Source organism: Pantherophis guttatus, chromosome 8, assembly GCF_059756535.1.
Source record: "Pantherophis guttatus breed Tessera chromosome 8, ASM5975653v1, whole genome shotgun sequence".
In the NCBI taxonomy this organism is placed as follows: Eukaryota; Metazoa; Chordata; class Lepidosauria; order Squamata; family Colubridae; genus Pantherophis; species Pantherophis guttatus.
The window spans coordinates 53197657-53217224 of NC_142070.1; the positions used below are offsets into that span (position 1 = coordinate 53197657).

The 19568-nt window shown below is 45.5% G+C and overlaps 1 protein-coding gene across 6 annotated transcripts in view; it reads left to right on the top strand.

Moving 5' to 3' along the window:
• Positions 1 to 19568, top strand: part of CBR4 (carbonyl reductase 4) — a 63240-nt gene that overhangs the window by 20390 nt on the left and 23282 nt on the right. For 3 of the 6 annotated variants that reach the window (XM_087875159.1, XM_034442679.3, XM_087875158.1), the window contains exons 2-4: positions 1163 to 1304; positions 1686 to 1806; positions 17515 to 17651. In XM_087875159.1, coding sequence (XP_087731285.1) covers positions 1163 to 1304; positions 1686 to 1806; positions 17515 to 17651 — 400 coding nt within the window. Of the gene's footprint in view, positions 1 to 1162; positions 1305 to 1685; positions 1807 to 1830; positions 8639 to 12460; positions 12593 to 17514; positions 17652 to 19568 lie in introns of those variants that run through there. The other 3 variants (XM_034442678.3, XR_015729223.1, XR_015729224.1) reach the window with 3 other exon arrangements.

A 19568-nucleotide genomic window follows, 5' to 3' on the forward strand; every position in this document is an offset into this window, starting at 1 on the left:
GGATGAGCTCTAACCCCCCCTCGATCCCGCCCCCCCCACCGTGCTTCGCGGCCAGACCTGACCCCGACCCTCCCCCTTGTGGGTTTTCCCCCAAACCCACAGCCTGAGTTCTAATTTGACCCTCCCCCTCCCTGAGACCCCTTAAAAATTTAACTAAAAAATTTGATAAAAAAGCCCTCAACCCCCTAGTTTTCACATGCCACCTCTCTGGGTCCCAAAGCCCGTCATTGAGGTGGGCCCTCGATAACGATGAGGGCCACATCTGCGAGAGGGGGGAATCTCGCAGCGCAAGAAGATCCGCAGTCGTGTACATCTCCAAGATACAGCGATGGAGGCACGGAGCTCAAACAGGGGACTTCACAAAAGATGTAACACAGCCATTTGTTCATTAATGTACTATTGGTATCTCTACTGTCCTCCCACGACAGTAGGAGGGTCCTGATTATCTCATCCAATGGGAACGGCCTCCGGCCTGCCCTCTCACGGCAGGGCCCCCAAGGGGCCGTAGATCGAAAAAAACTTCTCCGACAGACGAGACTCATGATGTAATAAAGGACCCCTCAACAGTTGCATTAATTGGCTGACCCATGGTCAGAGGAAGAGTTTATCAGTCTATCAGTCAGTCAGTGAGTCACTTCAGGGGCAAAGATGGGAAATCCTTGGCATAGTCTTATACTCAAGATCACATCCGAGTAAGTCCCGATGAAAAAGGGGGGGGGAAGAAAGGAGGGGGAAGAAGGGAAAAGGGGAAGAAAGGGGGGGGGAGAGAGAGGACTCACTCAGGGCAAATAATGAGCCCATTTAGGCGGACACAGTACCCGGGAGGGGGAGGAAAAAGGGCTGGTATCCATACGAGGGAAAACCCTCTGTCACCCACCAGCCCTATTTTCCTCAGTTCTTCCAGACCCCAGCCTCCATTAAATGTCACAGGAGGCCTGTCTTATATTTTTTTGAACCCTGAAATAAGCGCTTGGCCTTTTTGCCATGCGCTCAAAATCCCAATTGGGCTTATTATCAGGAGATGTTTCATTTTGGGGGAAACAGGGTATATATGCTAAATAATTACAGAAGTAGAAATAGGAAGATTTTATTTCATATGCAAGAGCAATATATGTCTATTAACTATCAATAATAGTAATTATTTGTCAATTATATTTTGGAGATGTCAAAGGTTTGTGCCATTTTTGGAGGTTCTAGAGGAATTGGTCAGGCTGTTGCACAGCTCCTAGCACGGAAAGGATATTGCCTGGCTGTTATAGCAAGAAATCTGGACAGGGCTCAAGCTACTGTGGATAGATTAGGAGGTAAGTAAATGTTGATATTTGTTTTTCACATATACAGTACTTTAGCATATGGAACTACTAAAACAGCCAATTTTTTAATGGAAATTTGCTAAATTGTTTTAAATTGGAGACACTTGGAAAGTCACTTTATTTTTTTATGGGAAAAAAGTGTTATGTTGGATTAATATCCTGCTGTTTGATCAGGAGCTGAGGGCCTGGATATATTTTACAAAATAATATTTTTCACTAATGAATACTGTTCAGAAAAAAATTGCATCCTTACTGTTTGATGTTTTCAGTTATCTAAATATTACTACTACTTTTTACAATAGTTCCACTTTAAGAATTGCAAACCTGATTTTGAGTAATTTACATGTCATCATGAATTTCATTTCAACACAGCAGGTCATCTTGCACTGAGTTGTGATATCACCAAAGAAGAAGCCATCCAAAAAACTTTTAAAGAAATAGAGAACAAATTAGGTCATGTACGCTATCTGGTTAATGCTGCTGGTATCAACAGGTTAGTTTCACATATTGTAACATATGAAAGTACCTTGTATAAAAAGCAGCATGCAGTTAATTTTGTTTTAGAGAATAAAATACAAAAATTATAAAAAAAATATAGATAGAGACAGAGAGAGACACAGAGAGAGAATAGTTATACCTTCTTTACAATAGTTAACACTGAGGGGTCTCTGAGCTTGCTTGTTTTCTTGCAGACATTTCATACCCAAACTAGGTAACATCATCAGTGCTAGTAAGGAGTGCTGTTTGCTATTAGTTTATATTCTAGTGGCTTGCCTGTCAGTGTTGGTGTGGGTAGTCATAGAGATTCTTTGGCTGGGCTGTTGGCTGTTTGGTAGTTTCTTGATTTGGGTATTGTTTATTTGATTGGCCTGATGTTAACCTTGGAGTTAATCTATGCTCATCTGAGTTGCTGATTGCTGGCGGAGAGGTGCTTGAGTCTTTTTGTTCCCTTTTGGGCTGGTTGATTGTCTCTTTTGCATAGTCCATAGATGTTAATGTCTGTGTGTCTATTGATGGCTAATTTATCATAGTGTCAGACTTCTAGAAATTCCCTGGTTTGCTTTGGATGTTTTGAAGGGCTTTTGTTGGCTTGTTTGCTATGCTGATTCCATTTGGTTGTAGTAGTGGTGGTTTCTGAGATATTCTTGATGTATGGCAGTGTCATTCTTTTTAGGGGTTGTGTTGGTTGTGCTGTATTGGGTTGAGGGACTTTTTGATAAAGTTGCATTCATTTTGTTGGAATATGTTGTATAGATGCTCCATTTCCTTTTTCTGTTGTTCTGGGTTGCTGCAGTGCATTATGCTGCATTATGTTCCTAAGAACTGTTCTATGACTCCGCTGGCGGTTGTTCTCTGCCTAGCCGCCGTGAGAGGATGGTTGTGGCCCGTTCCGTTGGACCTATTCATTGCAGCTTTTCGGACTCCTCCACCGCTGTGAGAGAGTGGTGGTTATACCGGCCTGGTTTACTCCTATCTTGGCATTATATCTGCCCCTCTTTTTACCATCTTCGTTCCCTGTCGCTGTCTTACATCCACCCCTTATGTTTATTCTGGTGTACACTTCGGCGACCCTCCTCGCTCTGTGAGATGCCCCCCTCTCGCAGACATGGCCTTCGAATTTATCGAAGGCCTACCTCAAGGACAGGTTTTGGAACCCCGAGTGGTGGCATGCTTCGAAGCGTGGTCTGAGGGGTTTTTTAATTAAGGCTTTTAACCAAATTTTAAGGGGACCCGGGAGGCGGGTGGTGACCAAAGGGGATGGGGGGGGAAATCTACTAAGGTCGGAGCCGAGCCCGGCATGGGGTAACGGTTTGGAGGGTGCAGGACGAGGGATTGGGGAGGGGATGGAGGGCTATCCTAATGATGGATGTACCATCAGCACGGTCAATGGGAGGGGCAGATATGGCGTGAGCAGGGGGCCATATCATGTGTCGGGGGTGCGCACTCGCTGTTTGAGAGCTATTGCGCGCCCCGGTCCCCAAGGCTCCTCTCGGATGCTAGGTGGCACAGATACTAAGGATCTGGGCCTTCGGCTGATGCTATGCAATGCCAGGTCCGTGGTAAATAAGGCCCCCCTCATCCATGATCTCATACATGAGGGGGGAGAGGACCTGGCGGGTATTACTGAGACCTGGTTGGGCCCGGAGGGAGGGGTCCCCCTGGTTGAGATGTTCCCACCAGGTTTCAGAGCGTTCCACCAGCCGAGGGCCGAGGGGAGGGGCGGGGGGGGGTGGCGGTCATTATTAAAGAAGGTCTCGGTCCGAGGGAGACCACTGTGCCTCAGATTGCCGGACGTGAATCCCTCTTTGTGAGATGGGGTCATGGAGTTCAGATGGGCCTGTTGCTTACGTACCTGGCTCCCTGCCACGTGGCAATGGCCCTGGCCCTGCCAGGTTTATGGTCATGGGTGATTTCAACTTGCCGTCCGTTGGTGAAATGTCTGAGTTGGCTCGGGAGTTCATGGCTTCCATGATGGCCATGGACCTGACCCAGTTAGTTCATGGCCCCACCCACAGGGGGGGTCACACTCTGGACTTGATTTTTGTCTCTGGCCAGTGATTGAGTGGTCTTATAGGGGATATAGACATGGAACCCTTGTCATGGTCAGATCACTCGCTCCTTCGCCTGGACCTTTGAACCGCCATACCCCACTGCAGGGAGGCGGAGCCAATAAGATGGGTCCGCCCCAGGCACCTGATAGATCCTGATAGGTGCTTGGGCCACTTCCTGAGGATCTGGTGCATGACTCGGCTGAGGACCTGGTGGCCGCCTGGGACCGGGCAGCTGGTGGGGCCTTGGATCGAGTTGTGCCTTTGCGGCCTTTGACCCAGTGCCGATCCTTCGCGGCTCCTTGGTTCACCGAGGAGTTGAGGGAGATGAAACGCCAGAAAAGACACCTAGAGAGCGGTTGGAGGGCCAGTCTCGCTGAATCTGATCGAACACTGGTAAGGTCGCATATTAAGACCTACCTAGTGGCGATAAAAGCGGCAAAGTTTAATTACTTTTCCGCTCTTATTGCATCAACAGAGAATCGTCTGGCCGTCCTGTTCAGGGTGACCCACTCCCTCCTCCACCTGGGAGTGCGGGAGGACCCCCTGGAGGGCAGGGCTGAGGATTTCGGACGATACCTGTATGACAAAATTGCTCAGATCTGGGGGATTTGGACTCTGACTGGGTAGATTCGGGCAGGGTGACGAGGAACAGTCCTGAGAACGTTATCTGGGAAGAGTTTGACCCTGTGACTCCTGATGATGTGGACAGGATTTTGGGGAGACTTAGTGCAGCCACATGTTTACTGGACCCGTGTCCATCCTGGTTAGTACTGGCTTCCCAGGAGGTTACATGAGGCTGGCTCCAGGGAATTATCAACGCTTCGTTGAGTGAGGGTTACTTCCCCACTGCCTTGAAAGAGGCGGTGGTGAGGCATCTCCTCAAGAAGCCTTCCCTGGACCTGGCAGTATTAGCCAACTACCGTCCTGTCTCCAACCTTTGCTTTGTGGCGAAGGTTGTTGAGAGTGTGGTCGCGCGACAGTTTCCACAATTCCTGGAGGAAATGTCTTATCTAGATCCGTTCCAGTCGGGTTTCAGGCCTGGGCACAGCACGGAAACAGCATTGGTCGCATTGGTAGATGATCTCTGGAGGGCGCGGGACAAAGGTTGCTCCTCTGTCCTAGCCCTGTTAGATCTCTCAGCGGTTTTTGATACCATCGACCATGGTATCATGCTGCACCGGTTGGAGGAATTGGGGATGGGGGCCACTGTATTATGGTGGTTCTCCTCCTTTCTCTCAGACCGGTCGCAGTTCGTGTTGGCAGGGGGGCAGAGGTCGACCTCGAGGCCTCTCATATGTGGAGTGCCTCAGGGGTCGGTCTTCTCGCACTTTCTATTCAACATTTATGTGAAGCCGCTGGATGAGATCATCCATGGCTTTGGGGTGAAGTACCATCAGTATACTGATGACACCCAGCTGTACATCTCCACCCCAGGCCACCCCAACGATGCCCTTGAAGTGATGTCCCAGTGCCTGGAGGCTGTGCGGATCTTGATGGGGAGGAACAGGCTCAAGCTCAACCCTTCCAAGACTGAGTGGCTGTGGTTCCTGGCATCCCGATATAGTCAGTTGACTCCATCACTGACTATCGGGGGCGAGTCTTTGGCCCCCGCGGAGAGGGCGTTCAATCTGGGAGTCCTCCTGGATACGCAGCTGTCCTTGGAGGAACATCTGATGGCTGTAGCCAGGGGGACCTTCTGTCAGGTTCGCCTGATCCGCCAGTTGCGGCCCTTTCTTGATCAGGATTCCCTGTGCACAGTCACCCATGCCCTCGTCACCTCGCGCCTGCAACGCTCTCTACATGGGGCTCCCCTTGAGGAGCACCCGGAGGCTCCAACTGGTCCAGAATGCGGCTGCGCGGGTAATTACGGGAGCCGCCTGGCACTCCCACATAACACCGCTCCTGCGTGAGCTGCACTGGCTCCCAGTGGTCTTTCGGGTGCGCTTCAAGGTGTTGGTTACCACCTTTAAAGCGCTCCATGGCATAGGATCTAGTTATCTTCGAGACCGCCTGCTGCTACCGATGACCTCCCAGCGACCTGTGCGCTCCCACAGAGAGGGCCTCCTCGGGGTGCCATCAGCCAAAAAATGTAGGCTGGTGACCCCCAGGGGGAGGGCCTTCTCTGTGGGGGCACCTATCCTCTGGAATCAGCTGCCCCCAGAGATAAGGAGAATCCAAGACCTCGGTGCCTTCCGCCGTGCCCTTAAAACTTTCTTTTTTCATCAAGCCGGGCTGGCTTAACATATTTTTAAATATATTTTTAAAATATTTTTAATTGGTTTGTTATTTTAAATTGGGGCCAAATTAATATATATCCTTTTAATTGTTTTTAATGTTTGTATTGTATGTTTTTATCTGGCTGTACACCGCCCTGAGTCCCTCAGGAGAAGGTGCGGTATATAAATTCGAAATAAAATAAAATAAATAAATAAATTTGAACTCATCTAAATAAAGTCCTTATACAGCTTCTCTTGTGGGAGGTTGGGTTGTTGCTTTGGTAGTGGAGCACCTGGTTAGTATGGATGGTTTTTCTGTATACTTGTGTTTCTAGTTTTCATTGTGGTCTTGACTGATCAGGATGCCCAGGAAGGGTAGTCAGTTGCTGTTTTCTTCTTCTCTAGTAAATTGGATTCCTTTAAAATAATGTTTTGGGTATTCTCTAATTGGTCCTTTTTTATTATGGTGAAAGTGTTATCTACATATCTGATCCATATTTTTGGTTGTATTTGTGGAAGTGCTATGGCTTCTAGACATTGCATGACAATCTCCACTGTAAGTCCTGCAAGTGGTGATCCCATAGATGTACTTTTAATTTGTTGGTAAATTTGTGCATCAAATTGGAAATATGTAATTAAGCAGAGGTTTATGAGATCCATAATCCTCAGTGTTTCAATCTTCATGTATTGTTAAGTCAGGTGTGCGGTGGAACGGATGAGAAGCAGCGGACCCATCCTCCCACGCTTCTATGGACACCCCAAATTACAGAAACAGACATACCCCTCCATCGAAACATATCACTACCAGGGACCCCTACATACAACATTGAAAAAGAAATAGCAAAAAGGCTTGGGCACCTCACAAGAGGAAGCAAACACTCCATTAACACTCCATTACAGTGCCTTCAAACAATTAGGGATGTGACTATAGATGAGGACAAATCATGGCCTCATTTGATGTCACAGCAATGGTGGGTTGTTACCGGTTCGCACCGGTTCGGGAGAACTGGTAGTGATAATTTGTTGTCGGTCGCCGAACTGCTGGCGATGGCTGGCTGGCCACGCCCTCGAACTGGTTGCTGCTCGCTCGCCCCGCCCAGTCATTCCTCACCTCCCGGGCAGCAGAGCACACGGTGTGGCACTCGTGCATGTGCAGTCTGCTCTGCAGCTTGCCTGTCTAAGCTGCCTTCCCATGTGGTGTCTGCTCTGCACCCTAACTGACCTGCCTCCTCCTACCTACAGGTAAGCATGTGAGTCGCGCTAGCCCCCCTCCCCTTCGCTTGCCGTGGCCCCCCTACCATCCTCGCCGGGCTCACATGGCTGGCTAAGCTGCTACAGTCCCACCTGTCTCCATTCCAGGCTGTGTTGCCTGTGGCCTACCTTGCAGCGGCCCCCCCTACCGTCCCTGCTGGGCTCACGACCTTACCTTCTTCCTCCCATAGCTGGTGGTAGAAGGGAAGGCAATCCAACACCCACAAGGAACCGCTCCTTGGCTCCAGCCATGCATTTTTAAGCTCAGGCTATTGCAATAAAAAAGAGCCTTGGTAGTACTAGGGTTTAAGGCACCCTGTTATTAAGCTGCTTAAGACCAGCTGCCTGCAATTACTGCAGGGTTCGAATCTCGCCAAGGCTCAAGGTTGACTCAGCCTTCCATCCTTTCTAAGGTAGGTGAAATGAGGACCCAGTTTGTGGGGGCAATAAGCTGACTTTGTATAAATATACAAAAGGATGAAGGCTATTGCTGAGCACATTGTAAGCCGCCCTGAGTCTTCGGAGAAGGGCGGCATATAAATCAAATTAAAAAAAAAAAAAAATAGCTTTTCATTCCAAGCATCCCAGGCTTGAAAACGCATGGCTGGGCCATGGAGTGGTTCCTCATGAGCGTTGAAAGTACCGGCCTTCAACCTGGCTGTTTTTCTGTGCTGGCTTTCTGGATGGGCCCCCAAAGCGCAGTGCTGCAAAAAACTCTCCCTCCCAGCAAGAGAGCAGGGGAGAAAAAACAGAGCACTGGAGAACACGTGGTGGGTTCCATGTGGTCTCCAAGTCAGTGGCTGCTGCTTCTGTCCCCTGCTGCTTTTTGTCTGAGAGTATTTCAGAGTATTTCAGAGCACTGCGCTTTAGTTGGACTCCTGTAAGTCCCATCCAGAAAGCCTCTGCTTTCCCAGGGCCCCGAAGGCTGCCCCCCCCATGCCTGCCGCCGCCTGGAGCTGTTGGGAAGGCGATGCTTGTAGCAGATAGGAGGTGGCGGCTACGGCTGACTTGGGATGGAAAGTTGGAAACACAGAAAAACACCCAGCGAAACAACTGCCTTTTCCTCTCTGACTTCTGTTAGCTGAGAGAAGGAAGAGGCAGAGGCAGCGGCAGTGGAAGGGACTGATTGCTTCGCAGCCAGCATGCTCCCTTCGTCTGGCTTGCCTCACAGCACGCACGGACGCGCGCGCACACACACACACACACACACACACACACAGAGGTCTCCCTCGAGAGGCTTCAGAAGCCGAACTGTTTTTTTTTTCTTTCCTCCCTCCTGGCACTGCCTCGAGCACATTAAAGAAAGGTAAAAGGGAAGTGGGGGGTGAGGTTGGAGAGAGAGAGACAGGATGCCTTTAATTTGCTTCGCATCGGAGGCTGGAGGCTTTTTTTCCCCGTTCGCTCCGTGTTCCTCCTTCATGCAAAAAAAAAAAAAAGCCCGATCTGATCTGAAGTGGAATGTCATTGGAAGCAATTCTGTCAGCCTGGAGCATTTCATTTCAGTCTTTAACTGGGCGATGAGTTGAACCTCCTCCCCTAAAACAGATATGATTTTTTTGGTTTTTTAAGCGAGGTGGATTGTTCCTCTAGGGCAGGGGTCTCCAACCGTGGCAACTTTAAGACTTGTGGACTTCAACTCCCAGAGTTCTTCAGCCAGCAAAGCTGAAGAATTCTGGGAGTTGAAGTCTACAAGTCTTAAAGGTGCCACGGTTGGAGACCCCTGCCCTAGGCCACTTTAGGAGCAAAGTGGTGGGTTTTGCTGGCATTTTAGGAGGAAGGGAAGGAAGGGAGGGAGAGAGAGAGAGAGAGAGAAAGAAAAAGAGACAAAGAAAGAAAGAGAAAAGAAAAGAAAGAAAGACAGAAAGACAAAGACAGAAAAAGAGAAAGAAAGAGAAGGAAAGAGAAAGGGAGAGACAAGAAAGAAAGAAAGAGACAAAGAAAGAGAAAGAAAGAGGAAGGTGTCAGCTTTGGAAGTCATCCCTTTGACAGAATTCCTAAAAACCGGCCCGTCTCCCACCAAGCCAAAACCTAGCCAGCCCCTAGTTTGGACAATGGACTGCCAAAAATCCTTTGAACGGTTAAAACGCCTGTTTGTGGTGGAGCCAATCCTACAGCATCCTGACCCAAATAAGCCCTTCGTGGTTCAGGCAGATGCAAGTGACGTTGCGGTGGCTGCTGTTCTACTACAAAGGGATTCCTGAAACAATCTAATGTCATGTGCTTACGTATCAAGGAAGTTAATGGACACTGAGCGTAGATGGGCAGTATGGGAGAAAGAGGCATTTGCAGTGCAATGGGCTCTCCTGTCCTGGAGACACTTCCTGGAGGGGGTGGATGAGCCTTTTGAGGTTTGGACTGACCACAAGAATCTCGAGGTGCTGAAGACCCCAAGCAGGTTTGTTTGGCTCAATATTTCAAAGGCTTTAACTTTAACCTGAAATACATCCCAGGAGTAAAAACCTTCTGGATGACGCTCTCTCCTGTAAGCAGTTTGACAGATGACGGGAAGAGATAGTTCATGCCATGATCTCAGAGATTCAGCCAGCCGCCCAAGCCGGCACCAGAGCGCAAACGCGCCAAGGTTCCAATCTTCCTGAAGACAAGTTGACAGCGGAGCTAAAAGCTGCGCTCTTCACTGATTCCTGGTTCAAAGAAAACCAGGCGGACCTAACCCTAAGGGACGGGTTGGCATGGAAGGGGAGTAAACTTTACATGCCCTGCAGCCTATGGCTCCTGGTGCTAAAGAGAAGTCATGATTCTCGACTTTGGGTTTTTAAAAACCCTCCATTTGACTAGGAGACAATTATGGTGGCCAAAGATGAAATCTGATGTGGAAGACTATGTGAGGAGCTGTGCCACCTGCGCCACCATGAAATCCCGACCAGGGAAGCTCCCTGGACTTCTCTAGGCTGTGGCTGAACCCACCAAGTCCTGGGAGGAGATTGTGATGGACTTCATAGTTGAGCTCCATGACAGTGGGGGTAACAGGGTTATTTGGACTATCATTGATTTATTCTCCAAGCAAGCACACTTCATTGCCTGCAGCAGACTACCCTCGGCCAAGAAACTGGCGAAGCTGTTTGTGAAACACATCTACAGGCTACATGGAATCCCAAGGAGAATAATATTGGACCGCGGGGTCCAGTTTACCGCTAAGTTCTGGAGGGAGTTTCTGCGATCCATTGGGTTGTCCCAGGGACTTAGCTCAGCTTTTCACCTATCGACTAACGGATCGGCTGAAAAATTGAACTCAATGGTGGAGCAATACATTAGGTGTTATGAAAATTATCAACAGGAGAACTGGGCGGACTTACTACCATTCGCAGAAGTGGCTTATAATAATGCAGTACACACCAGTACTGGGTTGACTCCTTTTCAGATAACTACGGGCATGGATTTTGTGCCGATGCCTGAGTTGCCTAGAGAGGCGCCTACTTCTATGTCCCTAACGAAGCGGATGACCTCGTTGAAAAAGGGTTGGGAGAATACAAAAAAAGCTTTAGCGGAGTCAGCGGAACGATATAAGGCCCAGGCCGACAAACGCCAGTCCTTCCAACCTCTGTTTCGAATAAGCGATAAGGTGTATTTGTCAACCAAGTACCTAAGATTGAGGGTACCCAGCAAGAAGTTTGGACCCAAATTCATAGGTCTCTTCCCTATAGTGAAAGTTATTAACCCAGTGACTGTCCAACTTAGACTCCCTCACATCTTAGGGAAAGTACACCCCGTTTTCCACAGTAGCTTGTTGAGACCAGTCAGTGAATCTATCCTAAGACCCTTGCCAGTTGCTCCACCCCCTCCTTTGCTAGTGCAAGGGGAGACTCATTATGAGGTGAAGAAAATCCTGGACTCTAGACTCTACAGAGGTTGCTTACAATATTTGGTGCATTGGAAAGGCTACCCTTTGGCTGAAGCTACTTGGGTTAAGAGTTGGCATGTAAATGCTGATGCGCTCGTGAAACAGTTTCACGACAAATTTCCTGACAAACTGAAAGGTCCTCCTGGGGGGGGGAGGGAGAGGGGGTTAAAGGAATTGGTGCTAGGGGTTAACCCCTTCTTTTGTGTTTTGTCTGGAGGAGGTGGTTCTTTTTGCAGGGGGGGATGCCATCAGCTTTGGAAGCCATATTAGGCCAGAAGCTCCAATGCTGCCACCTTCTCATGTGTGGGAAAGTAGGAGTGGGGGTTAGTAGACATAATAGCATTCTTCCTGTCAGTCAAAGTCAGGGTGCTCCAGCATCTGGAGAAGAGTGGTCAGAGGGTTGGATCGGGATGGAACGGATGTTGATTGGAGCATATGACTGAATGGGTGGAAAGGGGGATGGTTTTGGGAGCTTTGGTTTACTGAAGGAAAACCCGGACTTCTCAGATTCGGGTTTCCCCAGATGTGCCAGTTTGCCTATTCTAGTAAAGAGGACTTTGGAAAATGCTTGCTTCCGCGTCTTTACTTGGAGTTGGGGTTTTTCTGGAACGCTGACAGAAGGAAGGGAGAGAGAGAGAGACAGAAAAGAGAGAGACAGAGAGACAGAAAGAAAGAAAGAGAAAGAGACAAAGAAAGAGAAAGAGAAAGAAAGAGAAAAAGAAAGGAAGGGAGAGACAAAGAAAGAAATAGAAAGGAAGAAGGAAAGGAAGGGAGAGAGAGAGTGAAAAGAGAGAGAAAAAAGAAAGAAAAAGAAAGAAAAAGAGAGAAAAAGAGACAAAGAAAAAGAAAGAAAGGGAGAGAGAGAGAGACAGAAAAGAGAGAGAGACAGAAAGAAAGAAAAAGAAAGAAGGAAAGAGGAAGGGAGAGAGAGTGAAAAGAGAGAGAGAAAAAGACAAAGAAAGAAAAAGAGAAAAAGAGACAAGAAAAAGAAAGAAAGAAAGAAAGAAAGAGGAAGAGAAAGAAGAGTGAGAGAGAAAAGAGAGAGAGAGAGAAAAAGAAAGAAAGAAGAAAGAGGAAGGAAGGGGGAGAGAGAGAGAGAAAGAAGAGGAAGGAAGGATCACAAACCCTGGCACTAGATGTGGCTTCAGAAGACGCTTTGAAACAGGACAGCAATCTAGGGCTGGAAGGGATCTTGGAGGCCATCTAGTCCAACCCTCTGCTCCAGCAGGAAACCTTATATCGTCTGGATTATTTTGGTGCCTATAACAGAGAGGAAAATTGCCAGAAAGAAGGAGGAGTTTACTAGGACAAGGCTGCCATGCAGAGGAAGGCAAAGATGGTTCTTGACTGATGACCACAATTGAGCCCAAAATTTTGGTTCCTAAGCAAGAACGTTGTTAAGTGAGTTTCAACACATTTTACTCAATCCATTACCTCTCCTGTCCATGGTTCTAACAGTCCATGGCTCTAACAGTCATGTGCAAGCTAGGGAAGAACATCTGAAGGCATGTGTAATGTTCTAATGTACAGAAGTTATAGTTAAATGTGTGGCAGAAAGTGGACTCAGGGTGTGTTTTTCCAAATGTAGTAAGTGAGGTTGAATGTGTATAGTTTTAGAAGAGGTGTGTGTGTGTTTGTACATATACATACAGTATATATACTAGATAATGTATCTTTTTGTGTGCCTATACATACTCTATACTATGTAATATGTATGTACACATATGGCATATATACATAGGATTAAATAGTATATTTTGGATGTTCAGTAGTAGTAAATAAATAGACAGAGAAATTGTATCTCTTTGAAACCTTTTTTTTTTAATTGAAAAGTTTTATAGGAAATACAAACATTTTCTCCCCCCCGCCCTTCCCCCCTCACCCCATCCCTCCCTCCTTGCCCTCCCACCCATCCCCCACCCCCCTCCCTAGACTTCCCAGAACAAGCACAGGGTATAGCATACACAAACATAAAACTAAAATATGCTAACAGATTGTTGACTTCAAATTCTTTCTAGGTCTTTAACTCCTTATAGCTCAAAACACTATAAACATAAGCTAAAAATTGAAAATGTTTCACTCATAAGCTATATGAATCTTCTTAGTCTGATATTTGTTTTGAATATAGTCAATCCATCTTCTCCATTCTGATATGTAACTTTCGTTTGAATGGTCTTTAAGATAAGATGAAATTTTTGCCATCTCTGCCAAATGCACGACTTTTAGTGTCCATTCCTCAATAGTAGGTGGATCTTCCTTCTTCCAATACTGTGCCACCAGTAACCTGGCAGCTGTTATTAAATTCAAAACCAACTTAGTTTCTATTACAGTACAGTCCGTAACTATTCCCAACAAAAAAAACTGTGGTGTAAATTTAATCTTTTTCTTTAAAATATTTTGAATAATCCACCATATTTTTATCCAAAAAGCCTTAATTTTTTTACATGTCTACCATATATGAAAATACGTAGCATCTTCACATTCACATCGCCAACACTTAGGTTGTAAGTTTGGGTACATACAGGCTAGGTTTTTTTTGATCTAAATGCCATCTATAAAATATTTTATAAAAGTTCTCTCTTAAGTTTTGGGCTTGTGTAAATCTTACATTTCAAACCCAAATCTTTTCCCATGTTTCCATCATTATTGGTTCACCTATATTTTGTGCCCATTTTATCATACAGTCCTTAACTAGCTCTGTTTCTGAATCTATTTCCACTAACACATTATACAATCTTTTTATATGCATTTGACTTTTGTCTCTTATTTGTTTTATCAAATTCTCATCCTGTTGCAAAATACCAATTTTTTGATCTTCTCTCCATCTGGCCAGCAGCTGCCCATACTGAAACCAAGTTCTAATTATTCCTTCTTCTCTTAATTGCTCCATAGGTTTTAATTGTAATCTAACTCCTTCTTTATAAAGGAGTTCCTTGTATGTAGTCTTATCTTGCTTTTGCTCCAAATTTATATTCTCTATCGCATGTCTGGGTACTGTCCATATTGGTAACTTATCATTTAATTTATATTGATACTTTTTCCAGACACGCAATAGAGCATTTCTTAATATATGACTTTAAAAGTCTTATCTACTTTCTTATCATACAATAAATAAGCATGCCAGCCGTAGACCAGACCATATCCTTCAATATTTAATATCCTTTCCTCCGTTAAGTTTATCCAATCAGTAATTGCTGAGAGGGCAGCGGCTTCGTAGTACAATCTTAAATTGGGCATTTTAAGACCCCCTCTTTCTCGTGTATCTTGCATTATCTTTTGATTTACTCTCGGTTTTTTCCCTGCCCAAACAAATTTATTTATGCCCTTCTGCCATTCCTTCAAATTTTCATCTTTTTTAAGTATAGGTATCATTTGAAAAAGAAATAAAAACCTTGGTAAAACATTCATTTTTACTGCGGCTATCCTTCCCAGCAAAGACAGTTGTAGTTTTTTCCAATTTTCCATCTCTTTCTGTATTTTTTGCCATAACGGTTCATAGTTGTGCTGATATAATTTCATATTTGTGGTCATAATATAAACCCCTAAATATTTAACCTTCTTAACTATCTCAAATCCTGTTACCCTTTCTATCTCTTCTTTTTGGCTTCTAGTCATATTTTTAGCTATTATCTTTGTTTTAGCTGTATTTATTTGAAAACCAGATACTTGTCCATACAAGTTAATTATATCCATCAAGGCTGTAATCGATTGTACTGGTTGGGCTAAGGTAACAACCAGGTCATCCACAAATGCCCATAGCTTATACTCCTGCTGTCTAATTTTAATTCCCTTTATTGTATCCATCCCACGTATTTTACTCAGTAGGATTTCCAGCATCAAAATAAACAATAATGGAGACAGGGGATAACCCTGCCTTGTTCCTTTTTCTATACTAAAAATATCTGTTAAACCACCATTGATTATTATTTGTGCAGTTTGTTTTTGATATATTGCCTTAATAGATTGTATAAAATGTTCTCCAAGTTGCATCCTTTCTATTAATTTTAATAAAAAATGCCAATTCAATCTATCAAAGGCTTTCTCAGCATCCAGAAATACTAGCACTGCGGGGACCTGGTTGTTCCTTCCCAAATACTCTAGTAAGTTAACAATTTGCCTTACATTACTTTTCATTTGCCTACCATTTATAAAACCAGTTTGATCGTGATGAATCATTTGCTGCATAACTGTCATTAATCTATTTGCTAAGATTTTAGCAAACATCTTATAATCTGTATTTAGAAGTGAAATCGGCCTATAGTTTTTTGGATCTGTATGATCTTGACCTTCTTTTGGGATCAAAGAAATAAAAGCTGTCTTCCAAGTTGGAGGTACCTTTCCTCCCTGTTGTATATTATTGAATAATTCCTTCAGTGGTTCCACCATTTCCTCCTGTAAGCTTTTACAATAAACAGCTGTCAAACCATCCGTCCCAGGAGCTTTACCCACTTTCAACTGCTTAATTGCAAACAAAATTTCCTTGCAAGTTATCAATTGATTTAAACTATCCCTCTGCTCTTTTGAAGTTATGTAAATGTTTTCTTTCTGTAAATATCTATCTATATCTATATCTTGAATTTTATCACCGACATACAGCCTTGAATAAAACTCTAAAAAAGATTTTTTAATCAATTCTTGCTCATAAACCTCTTTACCCTTGTATTTTATTTTCTCTATAGTCCTTGATTTCTGCTTTTTCCTTAACATATATGCTAATCACCTACCTGGTTTATTAGCGTTACAGAAAGTATTATGTTTAGCATATTGTAAGTTAGTTGCCACTTGATCTGCTATTAACATATTAAATTGATCTTTCAGTAAATTAATTGCCTCTTTAATTTTCTTATCTGTTGGTTTAGTTATCAAAGCTCGTTCCTGTTTTCTAATTTCTTCTTCTAATTCTTTTCTTTTCCCCCCCTGTTTCTTTCTATATTTATTATTCAAATATATCAAAATGCCTCGCATATATGCTTTACTTGCATCCCATACCATTTCCATAGATGTACCCTTTTGCATATTCAAAACAAAAAATTCTTTCATAAATTTTTTACACTCTTTTACATTTTCTTCATATCTAAACAAATTATCATTTAACCTCCAGGACCTCCTAGGTCCATGATGGGGAACCTATGGCACGCGTGCCACAGGTGGCACGTGTAGCCATATTGGTGGGCACGCGAGCTCAGCTCCAGTGGGACTGGAAGTTGGCAAAAGGGCTGTTTTCGGCCTCCAGAGAGACTCCGGGGGTGTGGGGAAGGCTGTTTTCGCCCTCCCCAGAAAGGTTCTGGAGCCTGGGGAGAGCAAAAAACAGGCCTTCCGGTCCCACCGGACGTTGGCAAACAGGCTGTTTTCAGCCTCCGGAAGGCTCCTTGGGGGGGCGGAAGGCTGTTTACGCCCTCCCCAGACTCCTAGAAAGGCTCTGGAGCCTGGAGAGAGAGAAAAATGGGCCCACTGGGCCATCGCGTGCCAGGAGCAGGGGGGTTGCGTGCACATGCACGGGGGCGGGGTGCATAGAATTATGGGTATGGGCACGCGTGCGACACCCTCCCCCGCGCTCCCCCCGCTCCTGGCATGCGATGGCAAAAAGGTTAGCCATCACTGTCCTAGGCCCTTTTCCATACTCCAGTTCCAGCCAAACTTCCAGCCAAAGGTCTTGAAACCTTTGAGGCGAGGAAAGGCCAGGCACCCTAACCCTAACTCTTGATGTGAGTGACATCAAGTTGGCCACGCCCCCAGTCACATGGCCACCAAGCCACGCCCACACAGTCACATGGCCACCAAGCCATGCCCACAGTCACATGGCCACCAAGCCACACCCACAAACAAGCCACACCCACAGAACCAATAGTAAAAATTTTTGAAACCCACCACTGAGTCATAGCCCTGTTCACATCCATAGATCCAGAATTAGCCACATGACTGTATTGTTTCACAGCACACCTGACTTAACTGAACGCAGGAAGATCAAAACATAATCTTGACATATCCTTTTAATTTCCTTGAATCTATAAACTGTTAACATGCTAAATAGAATTATATAGAGTTTTCTGTAGATCAGTTTCATATTAAAAGATATCTAAACTTCTGTAAGTCTTCAGAACTTCAAATATATTGCAGTTACCGTATGATAGTTTAAGCAAAAATCTGTAGCTAAAATATGGAAACATACAAAGTGATAGTTAATTCTTAATCAGCAACATTCTTTTAATAAATATAGTAAGTTGAGTTTAGCTACACAACTTCATAATGAAATTATTAGAATAAATTCAGAATTGACCAACTATAATCAATTAAATACAACTGAGTTTTTTTCTTGATTCCAGGGATGGACTACTATTGCGAACCAAGTCTGAAGATATGATATCCCAATTTCAGACCAATCTTTTGGGAACCATGTTGACATGTAAAGCTGCTGTAAAGAGTATGATTCAACAGCAAGGTGGTGCTATTGTTAATGTTGGTATGTCTACCTAAGCAAACTTGGATTCATTATTTTAGTACTATATTTAATACATTATTTTTCTGGAAATAATATAACCAGTGTTTAAAAATACCCTTGCATAAGTTAATATATATGAAAGTTATTATAAAAGTTATCCCTAATACTTTGGGTCTAAAATGCTCCTTTGTATGTGGTATCTTTTACCTACAAAAAGTACTTTACATTTCAGGATAAACTGATACTTAACAGGAGTCTGTAGAGATTCTCAGTCATCCAAGTCATGGTTGTCCCAAAGGTGCTTTTTCACGCTCGCCGCTCTTTCCCTTAGCTGGCACACTCTGCAGCTCTGGAGCCTGCTGCCACCACCGGGCTGGCTGTCCAAGCAGCAAGTGCAGCAATGGAAGCAGCAGATGGGGAGGCACATGATGTGGATTGCAGGATGTGCTTACTCTGTCTCATTTTTTTTTGCTTGCGGTTGGAGAACAGGCCACTGCTGGTCATCTCCTCGGACCCCTTGCAGGTCTTACCATTGGCCTGCACATGGAATGTATTCCCCTGGTGCACCAGATGCACCTTGGTCCCGCTACGGACTGCCGCCGCCACCACTCAGCAGATCCACCCAGTCAGAAGGAGGTGAAGCAGCCAGCTAGAAAGGCTGAATAGAGGTGGTATAGCATGCCCAGGCCCAGCAGGCAAAAGACACCACTGCGAGCAGGGAAAGCCAGATCCCTATCAGCACCATGCAGAGGTGCCACACCCACGCCCAGCAGAGATGGGGAGAGGCATGAGATCCTGGCTGGGCCTGGGTGAACATGGCACTGATGGGGATCCAGCTTTTCCTGCTCGGAGTGGCTTCCTCTTACCTGCTGGGTCTGGGTGTGCTTTATCACCTGTACTTGGGCTTTCTAGCTGGCTGCTTCGCTTCCTTTGTGCTGGTACTCCAGGTGGCGATTGCAATGGCCTAATGGACCTCTGTGAGCTACTGGTGGCCTCAGTGGTAGTAGTTTAGTTTAGTTTAGTTTAGTTTAGTTTAGTTTAGTTTAGTTTAGTTTAGTTTAGTTTAGTTTAGTTTAGTTTAGTTTAGTTTAGTTTAGTTTAGTTTAGTTTAGTTATACTTATATGCCACCCTTCTCCCGAAGGACTCGGGGCGGCTCACAAAGATAAAACAATAAAACAGTAAAATTACGACTAAAATACTCAATTAAAATTCCCAAAGGATTAAAGTTAAAAACTCCCATCAGATCAGCAAATTTGTTGGAAAAGCCATGTCTTCAGGTCACCGCGGAAAGACCGGAGGTCGGGGGCCATCTGGAGCCCAGTGGGTAAACCATTCCAGAGGGTCGGTTTGCCCACAGAGAACGCCCTCATCCTGGGCGCCATCAGCCGACATTGTCTGGCCGATGGCACCCGGAGGAAGGCAATCCTATGTGAGCACACTGGGCGGTTGGAGGCAGGCTGAAGGTGATCCTGCAAGTACCCCGGGCCCATGCCATGAAGGGCTTTATAGGTAAGTACCAGCACCTTGAAGGACCACCGGTAACCAGTGCAGCTCGCGCAGGAGAGGTGTAATACGGGAGTAATGGGAAGCCCCCGTAACAACCCGCGCGGCCACATTCTGGACCAGTTGGAGCCTCCGGGTGCACCACAAGGGCAGCCCCATGTAGAGGGCATTGTAGTAATCCAAACGAGAGATGACGAGAGCATGGGTGACTATATGGAGGGCATCCCTGTCTAGGAAAGGGCGCAACTGGCGCACCAGGTGAACCTGTGCAAAAGCCCCCCTTGTCACGGCTGTCAGATGGTCGACCAAGGACAGCCGCGAATCCAGGAGGACGCCTAGATTGTGAGCCTTTTCAGAGGGAATGAGTAACTCTCCCACATCCGAAATGATGGGGGCGCTAGACCATGAGATTTTATTTTTATTTTATTTTATTT